This window comes from Puma concolor, chromosome E4 (assembly GCF_028749965.1).
Source record: "Puma concolor isolate L17-30 chromosome E4, mPumCon1.1.hap2, whole genome shotgun sequence".
NCBI classification, from domain to species: Eukaryota; Metazoa; Chordata; class Mammalia; order Carnivora; family Felidae; genus Puma; species Puma concolor.
In genome coordinates, this window is record NC_141683.1 from 39,516,297 (window position 1) to 39,529,928 (window position 13,632).

General features: G+C 40.1%; 1 protein-coding gene across 1 annotated transcript in view; it reads left to right on the forward strand.

The window, feature by feature from the left end:
* The window catches only part of FLVCR1 (FLVCR choline and heme transporter 1), a 37,035-nt gene extending 30,802 nt beyond the window's left edge, over positions 1 to 6,233 (forward strand). The window contains exons 6-10 of the mRNA XM_025921142.2: positions 394 to 504; positions 1,004 to 1,109; positions 1,534 to 1,645; positions 3,039 to 3,106; positions 3,263 to 6,233. Coding sequence (XP_025776927.1) covers positions 394 to 504; positions 1,004 to 1,109; positions 1,534 to 1,645; positions 3,039 to 3,106; positions 3,263 to 3,352 — 487 coding nt within the window. The 3' untranslated portion in view covers positions 3,353 to 6,233. The remainder of the gene's footprint in view (positions 1 to 393; positions 505 to 1,003; positions 1,110 to 1,533; positions 1,646 to 3,038; positions 3,107 to 3,262) is intronic.
* Positions 6,234 to 13,632: the final 7,399 nt, after the last annotated feature.

Here is a 13,632-nt window from a genome sequence, read left to right on the forward strand (position 1 = left end):
ATGAGCATAAGGGAAGGGAAGCAAAAATAATATAAAAACAGGGAGGGGGATAAAACATAAGAGACTCTTAAATATAGAGAACAAACAGAGGGTTGCTGGAGGGGTTGTGGGAGGTGGGGTGGGCTAAATGGGTAAGGGGCATTAAGGAATCTACTCCTGAAATCATTGTTGCACTATATGCTAACTAACTTGGATGTAAACTAAAAAATAAATTATAAAAAAATAAAAGTAAATAAAGTCAATGCTTTGGTGGAAACATTTTTCCATATAAGGGAACCTAATTTTGAAAACCAAGGAATTTATTACTGTATGGACGGAGCAATGGTTAGTAACATGATTTTTATATGCCTAGGAAAATCAGACAAAATACTAACAATTTTGTTTTTGTTTTAGACAGACTACTCTGATAGTTTACATTTTATCTTTTCTTGGAATGGTTATATTTACTTTCACATTGGACCTTGGATACAGTATCGTTGTGTTTGTTACTGGAGGGGTGCTTGGGTAAGCATCAAATGTGTTTAGGGGGAATGATAGCATGCTGTTATAATTGTGAAATATTACTACTATGGTTTTAAATTTTTAGTTCATCCAAATGTCCTTAAAAATATTTTAAACTTTAAAGAATCTGTGCTGTGCATATAAATTTGTAATTCTTTAGAATACAAAAAGTTTGAAAATGTTTTTTGGTAGATATGACAGGTGAAAAATGATAAGCCTTACTTAGTCCAGGTAACATTATTTAGTTAGAAAAACAACTGACTTAGCGAATCAGAGGTAATTTTTTTTCAGAAAAAGGAAAACTTGGGAACTGCTTTGCTTTTCAGTTCTTCTGTCCTTGGACTGATTGGTGAATAATAATAGGGGCTTGCTTTCACACATCAAGTTCAAAATCTTTAGTTATTTGATCACTAGAATAGGGCTGAGAAGTAGAATGATTGCCACAGTGTATGCTATTGTCCTTCACTTAATTGTTTCTGTAATTCTGGATTTATTTTCGTAGTTTCTTCATGACTGGTTACCTCCCATTGGGTTTTGAATTTGCTGTTGAAATCACTTACCCTGAATCTGAAGGCACCTCATCTGGTCTTCTTAATGCTGCCGCACAGGTAAACCCCTGACCTCTCTTAAATCTGAGATGAGTAGTTTACAGACTATTCTAAATTTTTTTTTTAATGTTTATTTATTTTTGAGAGAGAGAGAGAGAGACAGAGCATAGTGTGGGAGGGGCAGAGAGAAACAGAGACGCAGAATCCAAAGCAGGCTCCAGGCTCCGAGCTGTCAGCACAGAACCCGATGCAGGGCTCAAACTCATGAACTGCGAGATCATGACCTGAGCCAAAGTTGGTCGCCCAACCAACTGAGCCACCCAGGCGCCCCAGTTTACTGGGTATTCTAGTGAATAAGAAGTTTAAACTTTCTGGCTTTCCAAATCATATGAATAAAATAGTTAAGAAAAGTTCTCAGGAAAACATTACACTTACTTCAAAGAAGCAAATTCAACAACAGTTATTTCCTCTTATTTTATTTTAGATATTTGGAATTCTGTTCACATTGGCTCAAGGAAAACTCACAACAGACTATAGTCCTAAAGCAGGAAACATTTTCCTCTGTGTTTGGATGTTTCTAGGCATCATTTTAACAGGTAAATGAGGGTATTTTCCTGACAAAAGTACTTGTGTCATATCGTCTTTATATCTTTCACGTATATTGATTCTCAGTGGCTTCCAGAACTCAAAGGGAGAAGGGAAATAAAAAGTGGGATTACTACTTATTTTTTCCCAAGGATATGAATCTATGAATTAATTTTTCAGATTTTAACTTCAATACCATTACTATGCATAAAAACCAAAGCCAGCGTATGAAGAGTCGGTAAAGATCTGGAATCGGCAGACCTGGACTCGAGTTCTGACTCTGCTGCTCACTCGCTGTGTAACTTTAGACAAATTGCTTAAACTCTCATATCCTCCTTTTCTCATTCACGTAATAGGGTATTAAAAAGCCTGCCATAGAAGGTTGCTATGAGGATTAACTGAAGTGGTTCATGAAAAGCTCCTAGCATGGTGTCTGGCACTTAGGACGTGCCCAGTCACGTCAGCTGTTACCAGAATGAGTGGCGGTGGAAACGGCACAAGGGATGGTTAGTCAGTTCTTACACTTCTTAGGTGTAATCGGAATAGACATGGGCAGGAACGACGGCGGTGCCCAACTTTTAGAGAAGGAGCATGGAAAAGGACTTTAATCCGTACTTTGTCCGGGTGCATGAGCATAAAAGTGGATTTAGAAGCAAGGCTTAATGTCCACAGTGTTTCCACACCCACGCTGGCTTCTACTGTTATCTCACTCTGTTAATTTCTCTCTGCGGTCCTTTTCCCTACTCAGACGGCAGCTAAACTCTTAACACGGTGTACGGATACCTACCAAGCAAACCACACTTCCTGCCTCCTCCCCCTTGTCCTTGATGCTCCAATGATCCCAAACTCCCTCTGGTGCCAAATTCTTGGCTGTTCTATTCCTGTCTCACATTCTTTGCATACCCTGTTTGCTGCCTGCCTAGATGCCTTCCTCTCTCTTCTTATCTGCTTGACAAGTTCCTACTCATTTTTCAAGTTTCAATGCAAATATGTCTTCTCTGGCAAGCCTTCCCTGAATTTTCTCTGGACTGACATGGGCTTTTTTTCTCCCATGTTCCCACTGTACCTTGTACATATGTGCATTATTGCAATTATCCTACAGTGTTATAATTGTTTGCATAGTAATATTTACCTAGATGGGCGAGTGCTCTATGGAAAGAATTGTGCTTTTCATCTTTGGTTCCTAGCATCCTGTATTTATTCATTAATGAATGATTTGCTAATTAAGCTAATGGCTTAGAGAGGCCCTGGTATTATTTCATGCTACAAGGATGCTATTGGATATTACGGTACTACAGTGTGCTGAATTTGACAATATCAAAGAAGACTTTGTGCTGCTTAGAGAAAAGCATATCCATATATGCCCTTTGGTAACATCAACCCTTTGGGGTTTTTCTGTTTCAGCATTAATCAAGTCTGATCTCAGAAGACACAATATAAATATAGGAATTGCAAATGGTGATATTAAAGCTGTAAGTAATGAATATTTTTATGATTAAACTATTGAGAAATGTGTGAAACCTGTCTGTCTAGTCAGCTATTTTGTATTCCTGAGCCAATCATTGATCTGCCATAATGGCAGATGCCAGATGCTGTAAGTTGTTTTTATTTCCTGATTCTTTCTGCAGGTACCAGTTGAAGATACAGTTGAAGATAGTCCCACAGATCAAGAATCAAAAACTATTGTGATGTCCAAGCAGTCAGAATCGGCAATTTGAGGTGAAAAAAAAGTTAACATCATGCGATACTTGAGCAGTAAGGCTTGGTTTAAACGTTACGGGATATGGATACTTCCTTGAAAATTACTACGTGACCCATAATTATTATCTTGCTTAATTGTAACCTTAAGCAATATTTTGCTTAGCAGACTTTGGCTCATCTCATATTAACACTACCATTTATCAACTGAGCCTTCCATTCATAGTCCTCTCTTGTCAACCTGAAAGTAAGCTTCTTGATGTGTATTTTCCAAAAGTGGTTTTGTTGTGTTTTGTTTCGTTTTGTTTCTTTGTAGAAAATGGAAGGTTGGAAGGCTTTCTGAAATGATAATGTGGAGGCCTAATCCCCGTAAATCACGTAGGACTTCATGCAATTTAGAACCAAGTGACCAATATATTCCTAATTGGCTCCTTTCCATTGTTCTGATCTACTGTCCAGTGACCCTCAGTAGGAGTACATTACACCAACATGACACTCCTGGCCCATCAAAGGACAGCACTGGGATGACACCTGCACGGAACCTCTAAGATTTTTCCCATTTCTTATATTCTTGTTAAACAGTGCTTTGTAACGTGTACTGTCAGTGGCCATCAAAACTATCGTGGGAACAGGTTGAACCCATGACTTTGGTCTTAGACTTGAATTCTAATGAAGCTAAGGGGCCCAGACAGACTCATTATCTTGAGTTCTCTGCACTGCCTTCCTTCCATGGTATAAATGCTAATACTATTTTCTCACTTCAACTTGACAGTAATTTTGTACCCACTGCCTTGCTTACTCTTTTTTCAACACGGGCAAGATTGGAGATATTGTCACTTCAGCTCCATACCACTCAGAGTAAAGCAAATATCACAGTAAAGTGACTCAAATGAATTCTTTGGTTTCCCAATACACATAAAAGTCATGTTTACACTGTTCTGTAGTCTAGTAAGTGTGCAATAGACTGCAGGAACAATGGACATACCTTCAGTGAAAAAAGACTTATTGCTAAAAAATGCTAACCATCAGCTGAGCTTTCAGTAACTCATAATCACCACCATTGGTCACCAAAACAAATATAATAATGAAAAAGGTTGAAATATTGCATGAATTACAAAATGTGACACAGACACAAAATGAGCAAATGCTTGGAAAATTGGCACCAATATACTTGCTCGATTCAGGGTTGCCCCAAACCTTCAAGTTGTTGGAAAAAAAAAAACAAACCCACAATATCTGTGAAGTGCAGTAAATCAAAGCACAATAAAATGAGGTATGCCTGTATATATAACTTTGTAGTAAGAAAATGTCATCCTATGTGTTACTGGTTTTTTCATGTTTTCTTGTATCATCCCTAATACTTTTGCTTCAGTATTGCAAAGAAATCTATGGTGACTTAGCCTAGGAGTTCTCATTTAGTGAAGACCTCTTAAGATGCTTTAATTCTCTACTAACATCTGTATGACCATTCTCCTTTGAGGAATACTGTGCCCAGGTATGTGCTCCTGCAGTGTATTGTGGGAGTGTATCCTTTCTTCACCCGACTGTACATACTGTTCCAAAAGTCTGCTCTTTCACATGCTCAGGGTAAGGAGAATAGGACCAAACGTGCTTCTACAGTGCCTACCACTGCGTTTTGTTTACAATGAGAATTTACATGTTGTACACGTCCTGACTCTCTAAGCTCATAGGGAATATCTTTAGAATACTAACATCTAAACAGCCATAATATTTACATTATGTCCACGTAAACAACAACAACAAAAAGCCAATCAGGTGTGCCCTTGAAGTAAATTAGCAATTCTGATTTGGGCAGATTATATGCATTGCTTTATGTTGATATTATAACATTCTCTGTAATCAAATGACAGTAAATGATGTAGAATCTTACCTGGAGAATGTGTCACCAGAAGAACTTAGCTGGGAATCAGAAGCTCTGGGTCTGTGACTGTCTGGGTCACAGACCTGGGTTTGTGTCCCTGTCACTCTCTGGGCAGCGTTTTCCTTATCCATATAATGAATGTATTCACTTTGATCTCAAAGACCTTTTTTGCATCTTCAATGCCATTCATCATGGGGTAGACCAAATCAGGTACCGTGGGAACTTAAATCTAGCTAGAGAAAAATCCCCTAGAGAATTGGATTAACAGCTGTGATTGTTACTTTGTGGATCTGGGGGATTTAAAATCTTTTTTTTTTTTTTTTTTTATTCAGTTGGTGATAGCTCAGGCAGAATATGCTGAATCATTAACTTCCTTAGATATTTACATTATAGGTTTTATGACCAAAAATATATCCTAAGATCCCTCCTAAATATTTTCATTTTTGAACTATCAGTGTTGTTTTAAACAATCATGTACTTGTTGAGTTCCCTAGCTTTTGAAAAAAAATTACAGATAAAGGTTGGAATACTTTATTTCCGAAAAGCATATGCATATATGTCATGTGTATCTTTCTTTGTTGATTAGAAAAAGGATGAAATAGGATGTGACAAAACGCAAAATGAATTGATAATTTTTCTGTATTTTGAGTTAAAGTTGCCTGTAATTTGTGAAACAAGAAATGTCATATAATTCTATGTCTGATCTTTGGAAAATAGAGTTGGGTAACCATCACTTCTGTAAATTTTAACAAAATAATTTTAGAAAGAAATTGGATGCTTTCAAAAGCTGTTGCATTTATAAATTATGCAGAAAAGAAAAATACTAGCTTTTGCCTTTTGTGAATGTTGGAGAAATGTCTTTAAAATATTGTTTGTATGTAAACTCAGAATACGCCAGAAGAATTCCTGTCTGTATGAAGTCATCTTTCATGTTTGAAATTTTGCTTTTTGTACTGTTTGTCTGTATGCTTGTTCTTCAGTGTTTCAGACCTGAAATAAATTTATTTTTTTAATGTTAATTTTGTGTGGCTTTTTGAAAAAAATTTTAAGCTGTTAATTTATTTTTTGAGAGAGAGTGTGAGCCAGGTGGGAGATGGGTGGGGCAGAGAGAAGGAGACAGAATGTGAAGCAGGCTCCTCACTGTCAGCACGGAGCCCAACGCAGGCCTCGAACCCCTGAACCTTGAGATCATGACCTGAGCCGAAGTCAGACACTTAACCGACTGAGCCGCCCAGGCACCCCTAAGTTCTGATACTTAGGTACACATGGGGAGTGGAAAGGGACTGTAAGATTTCAGAATGAGCCAAGGAGGGAGCAAGTGTTTTGTGGAGCACAACAAGGAGACCAAGTTCACCAGGGTCAGTGCTCAAACAGCACAGCAGGGAGGGATTAATCTCCTCCCCTTGCTTTTTGGTGCCTGACCCCTCCTTGGGCAGATAGGTGCCTACAAGGAGCCATCTGGGACACTACACCTAAGCTTCAGACTTTACCCGTTTCTCCTGGGAGCATGTGCCTGCGTGGTACCTTATATCTATAGCAGGTGTTAATTTTTTCTCAAGACCTTGCTGATTAACATCATAAAACCAAACTCTAATTTTCTTCATTAAAAAATAGATATGATGGACGTGCATTCTTCATAAGAGTCAGTGAGATAATACATGAAAAAACATTTAGCCGAAAGCTTGACATAGCCAACACTCAAACGTTTTGGCTACTATTTTTATGCATTAATGATTGGTAACTAGCAACATATTACCACTTAAAAGTATTTGGATTTGAAGAGAAAAGTTCAAGTGACTTACATCAAAAGAATACCAATGAGGAGTGCCTGGGTGGCTCAGTCAGTTAAGCGTCTGATTCTTGACTTCAGCTCAGGTCATGATCTCATTGTTCATGGGTTCAAGCCCCTTGTCGGGCTCTGCACTGACAATGTGGAGCCTGCTTGGGACTCTCCCCCTCTCCTCTCTCTCTGCCCCTCCCTTGCTCGCTCGCTCTCTCTCTCTCAAAATAAATAAACTTAAAGAAGAATACCACTGAGAAAAATTGAGGTTCTGGGGAGCATAGAGAAGACACTTAGGGAGGAGGAGAATGACCTGGCAGGAGGCTGCCCCTTCCACAGCCTCCTGAAGCTAGTCCTGGAGGACTAATAAACTGGTTGGCAAGGATTAAGGAAATGGTGAGATTAAGAGTGGAGGCTGGATGAAAGATTAGCCTACGGCAGTGACTTCCAAAGGTTTTGGTCCCAGAAAACTTTTACAGTTAAGAATCATTGAGCAACCTCAGGCGCCTGGGTTGCTCAGTCAGTTAAGTGTCCGACTTTGGCTCAGGTCATGATCTCACAGTTTATGGATTCGAGCCCCACATCAGGCTCTGTGCTGACAGCTCGGAGCCTGGAGCCTGCTTCAGATTCTTCTGTATCTCCCTCTCTCTGCCCCTCCCCCACGCATGCTCTAGCTCTCCTTCAAAAATAAATAAACATCAAAAAAAAAAAAAAAATCATTGAGGAACCCAAAAGAACTTTTGTTTTTCTGAGTTATAGCTGTCAATATTTATCATACTAGAAATTAAAACAAAACTATTTTATTCATTTAAAAATAACTTCATTACATCATCACATAAATTACATTTTTATGACAAATAACTATTTTCCAAAACCAATATAGTGAGAACAGTGATACTTCTCAATCTCTAAAGACTACAAAAGCCTTCAATGTCTGGCTTCATAGAAGACTGCTGGATTCTCATACCTGATCCTACCTTCAATCTGTAGAGATATGCTACTTTGACGTGTTTGAAGAAAAAACCTCGTGCACATGTGCAGTTGGACAAGTATTTTAACAGTCTTTTCAGATAATTGTAGGTATTCTGGACACTGTGGCAAGTTGGAACTGGTAGTATCTTAAAGGTTAGTTGCTATGTGGAATCTGAAGCCATATCAATAAACTTTTCCTATTTTGTTAACATTAACATCCAATGGTCTGTCTTGTACTTTCAACAGATCTTTAACGGTGCATGGTTTTGTAACATTATGCACTGGCATTTGGAAAGTATTACTTCACTGAGTTACCCAGCTCTTCAAAAGATTGATATATCTCTGGGGCGCCTGGGTGGCTCAGTCGGTTAAGCGTCCGACTTCAGCTCAGGTCACAATCTCACGGTTTGTGAGTTCGAGCCCCGCGTTGGGCTCTGGGCTGATGGCTCAGAGCCTGGAGCCTGCTTCTGATTCTGTGTCTCCCTCTCTCTCTGCCCGTCCCCCGTTCATGCTCTGTCTCTCTCTGTCTCAAAAATAAATAAACGTTAAAAAAAAATAAAAAGAAAAAAGATTGATATATCTCATTATATGACGCCAGATAAGTCACATTCGTTAATATCTCTGATCTCATCAGAAAGGCTTTTAAGTGTTGGGAAGCAGTCAAGCTCATGTGAGTTTCCTAAAGTTTGTTTTGGCAGATGCAGGTTTTCCTGATGTTAAAGTAGTGAAAAAGGCAAATCACTTCTTTACGGTATTATTAAAGAGTTTGACACGGATTCCCTGAAAAGGGTCTTGCGGACTCCTGAGGTTCTGCCAACGACACTTTGAGAACCACTCTTCTAGAAAAGAGATTGGCTGTCATCAATGCAGTCAATGATTGACAGTGTGAGAAACTAGGGAGAGTGGACAGAAGAACAAGGTCAAAGATCAAAGGCCTCTAATGAGACAGATGGAGGAAGAGTCATTGGAGACAGAAAGGAGCTTGTGGGAAAGGAAGGTAAAAACTGGGCAGCCAAAGAGAAGAGAATAAACTGGAAGCCATAAAAAATGTTACCCATACCTCCTTTCATACTACTTTAATTATAATTAGTGCGGTATTTCAAGATGAAGTTTCCAGTTTTATTTGGTTTTAATTTTTTTTTTCAACGTTTTTATTTATTTTTGGGACAGAGAGAGACAGAGCATGAACGGGGGAGGGGCAGAGAGAGAGGGAGACACAGAATCGGAAACAGGCTCCAGGCTCCGAGCCATCAGCCCAGAGCCTGACGCGGGGCTCGAACTCACGGACCGCGAGATCGTGACCTGGCTGAAGTCGGACGCTTAACCGATGCGCCACCCAGGCGCCCCTATTTGGTTTTATAAATAGCTAAATGTTAAGGCGAGGCATGAAATATAACGAGTACATAGCGTTGTATCTGTTACCATTACCCGCTAGTAACCAGGGCCTTTAAAATCTAAGACCTTTCTCAGTTCCCATTGAGAATTGCTAGAATGACATTTAGATTGTCAGTGGAAAAAAACTTTCATCCAGGAAAAAAAAAGATACCATTCTTATTTTCCACAGCAGGCAAAGATGTATAGACAAGTAACACATTCTGAAGTCAGTAGTTTCTCCTGTGACCCACCTGCCCAGTCAGCTTTCAGGACCAAGACACCTGCCTATATACCACGCTGCCCCTCCCTCTCTGCAAGGGGAGACAGTCATCTGTGTAGGTGACAATCTGCCCCGAAGTGACTTCAGGGTTCTTGATAGGATCCTGTGCCTGGGAAATGCCTTTCTGACATCTCACAGGATGTGAGATGTCAGATACCTTTTTGTTCCCAAAGAGAGGTAAGGTTTCAGAGCACACTGACCACCAAGAGGGGATATCTTTTCTTAAATCTGTACTAAGGTCTAGAGATGTCCTTGAGCAGGTTTGAATGGAAGGGAGGAGGAGACGTGGTCTGGAGGCCCTCCTTTGATAAAGGAGGAGAACGATATGGGGTGGGGGGCATAGGGGAGCGGGAATCATGAAGATAAGGTGTGTGAGCTTCATTTTCCACTTAGACAAATGCCTGATATTGTTTTAAGTATTCATTTGCATTTTCCCTTTCATTTGTTATTTTAAGCCCATGATGAAATGGTCATTGTAAAGAGAACAAACTGTTAGAAGCTGGTAGAAACTGGATTTCTGGGGCGCCTGGGTGGCTCGGTTGAGCGTCAGACTCTTGATTTTGGCTCTGGTCATGATCTCAGGGTGGTGGGATCGAGCCCCAAGTCAGGCTCCGTGCTGAGTGTGGAGCCTGCTTAAGATTTTCTCTCTCTCTCTCTGCCCCTCCTCTGCTTATGTGCGCGCACACTCTCTCTCAACTTAAAAAAAAAATTAAAAAGGAACTTGATTTCTGGTTGGAGCCTCTGGGTCTTGATTGATAAATGCTGCTTGAGCACCTCTCTTTCTCTGGGAAATGTCTGGTTCTTCTGGGGACTGAAATGGCTCCTAATCCCTGAGATTAGCTGACAGATTAAGCTTTCAGAAAGCCTCACAATGCACAAAAACTAAGTTGAAATAAGATTGAGAGTTATTTCCTTTTCAGCAAAAAGCCTGAATCCTTCAAAACATATTCTTGACCCAAAACTAAGACAGATAAGCTCTGGATCATCCTGTCTAGGGCAGGATCTATGTATGGACAGAGGCTCCCAATGCACCATCAGGAGATTAGTATTAGAAAAGACATCCTTGGAGAAATGTCACATGGGCATAGATTCATTGCCTGCAAACCTATGCAGTCCTCAGTACTATTATTCATAAGACAGTTTAGTTTCCTTGTATGGTTAGATTATGTTATTTACGTACATTATTTTAGTGCACCATAGGCCCTCTGAAAGCATCCGTCATGGATTGTTGTATTTTCATTTTCGTTTGTTTCCATATATTTTTTAATTTCTTCTCTAATTGCCTGGTTGACCCACTCATTCGTTAGTAGGGTGTTCTTTAACCTCCATGCTTTTGGAGGTTTTCCAGACTTTTTCCTGTTGAAAGCATCCGTCATGGTACGTAGGGTAAAAACATGGCCTTTGGGAACCTGGTCTTAGGTGAGAAACATGACTATGATCTTGGGAAAGTAATTTAAACTCTGAATTTCTGTTTCTTCCCTTACCAACTAGAATAATACTTCCTACCTTGCAGGTTTTGAGGTGAGGATTAAATTTAAGTGGAAGGCACACAGTAGATCCTTAACAAATCCCATCCACTGTGACTCTCATTGTGAGAAACTGTATAAACAGGGACTGAGTGCTGATAACACTTGAGAGGCAGTGGACTGATTTGGGAGAGCGTGTGTTTAAGTGTTTGAACTTGACATTATTTATAGCAACTGCCATTAAAATCATTGATATCCAAAGTATTTAACCACTTCCGTGTGCACGTGGGTGTGACACTGGACACTGGGCAAAGAAAATGAAACAAAACTTAATTCTGAAGAGATGGTGAGATCTGGACAGACAGGATGGGAATCAAAGGAACTTGGGCACCAAAGAACAAAACTGAGACGCTCTTGGAGGCAGGGAAAAAAATGGTTTCTGTGTTACTGCACAACCCACAACAAAAGAAATTAAGCAACAAGCTAAGAAGGAAGCTACCCACAAGTCCACTACCTTTATGCAACAATTTCTCCTTGTTCCCTTTTCGTTCACATGCATGCGTAATCTCACGTAGGTATAAAGCAATTTGCGTATTTAACATAGTATAAAGCAATTTGCGTATTTAACAGGCATTTTCCAGGTTGTTATACGGGCTTTATAACCATTGTTTTATTCCTATTTTTATTTTTTTTCAGTTTTACTGAAAAATAATTGACATATAACATTGTAGTAGTTTAAGGTGGACAATGTAATGATTTGACGTATAAATATTGTGAAATGATTACCATAAATATTGATGTATAAATACTGCAACCTGATTACCATAATAAGTTTAGTTAACATCCGACACCTCACGTAATTACACATTTTTTTTCCTGTGATGAGAACTTCTAACATTTATTCTCTTAGTACCTTTCAAATAACCATTATTTAAAACAAAACAAGACAAACCAAAACAGCAAATAACCATTATTTAAGATAACTGCATAATATCCCAATAAGGTTGATATACCACAATTTACTTAATGTTTCTCTACTCATGGACATTCATTCATTTACTTATTTGACATTTATTGAGCATTTACAATTTTGTCAGGATTTATGAGAGGAGCTGGAAATATAAAACAGTGTCCCTCTCTCAAAATGCTGTAAGACAAGAAAACAAATCAGCTCCTGATCAGGGACTATACACGTGCAAATGAAAAGGGAGCCTCAGAGAATCAGTATCCCCTCCTGGGGGCACCAACGCGCAGCCTCTCACTCTTGGAATCAGGCAAAGCTTTTCTCTTCTTTTGAACAGAGGAGGGAGAGAGGATTGTGACACTTGGGAAGCCCGAATTTTATTGTTTTATGCCCCTTATGCCTCTCTGCCCACCCTCACCTTCTAGTTTGTCCAAACCTCTCAGCTCCTTCCATCTCACTGTGATATTAAAGCTTGAAGTGTAGGGGCGCCTGGGTGGCGCAGTCGGTTAAGCGTCCGACTTCAGCCAGGTCACGATCTCGCGGTCCGTGAGTTCGAGCCCCGCGTCGGGCTCTGGGCTGATGGCTCAGAGCCTGGAGCCTGTTTCCGATTCTGTGTCTCCCTCTCTCTCTGCCCCTCCCCCGTTCATTCTCTGTCTCTCTCTGTCCCAAAAATAAAAATAAATAAATAAATAAAGCTTGAAGTGTAATCCTGGATTATATTTGTATTTTATTTTATTTATTATTATTTTTAAATGTTTGTGGGTTTTGTTTTGTTTTGTTTAAATTTTTTTTTCAACGTTTATTTATTTTTGGGACAGAGAGAGACAGAGCATGAACGGGGAAGGGACAGAGAGAGAGGGAGACACAGAATCGGAAACAGGCTCCAGGCTCCGAGCCATCAGCCCAGAGCCTGACGCGGGGCTCGAACTCACAGAGCGCGAGATCGTGACCTGGCTGAAGTCGGACGCTTAACCGACTGCGCCACCCAGGCGCCCCTTGTTTTGTTTTTTTATAGCTTCTTTAAAAAAATTCAAGTTTATCTATTTTGAGAGAGAGAATGTGCACAAACAGGGGCGGGGCAGCGAGACAGGGAGAGAGAGAATCCCAAGCAGGCCCTGCACTGTCAGCACAGAGCCCAATGCAGGCCTCGAGCCCACAAACCAAACCTTGAGATCAAGACCTGAGCTGAAACCAAGAGTCAGATGCTTAACTGACTGAGCCACTCAGGTGCCTCATATTTTAGTTTATTTTTTAAAGTTTATTTATTTTGTGGTGGGGAAGGGCAGAGAGAGAGAGAGAGAGAGAGAGAGAGAGAGAGAGAGAGAGAGAATCCCAAGCAGGCTCCAAGCTGGTCAGTGCGAAGTCTGAGGCAGAGCTGGATCCCATGAACCATGAGATCATGACTTGAGCCAAAACCAAGAGTCAGAAGCCTTTGGGCTCTGTACTGACAGTTTGGAGCCTAGAGCTTGTTTCAGATTCTGTGAGTGTTTGTCTCTCTCTGTCCCTCCCCCGCTTGCACTCTGTCCCTCTCCCTCAAAAGTAAAAACTGAACATTAAAAAACAACAAATAGGGGCGCCTGGG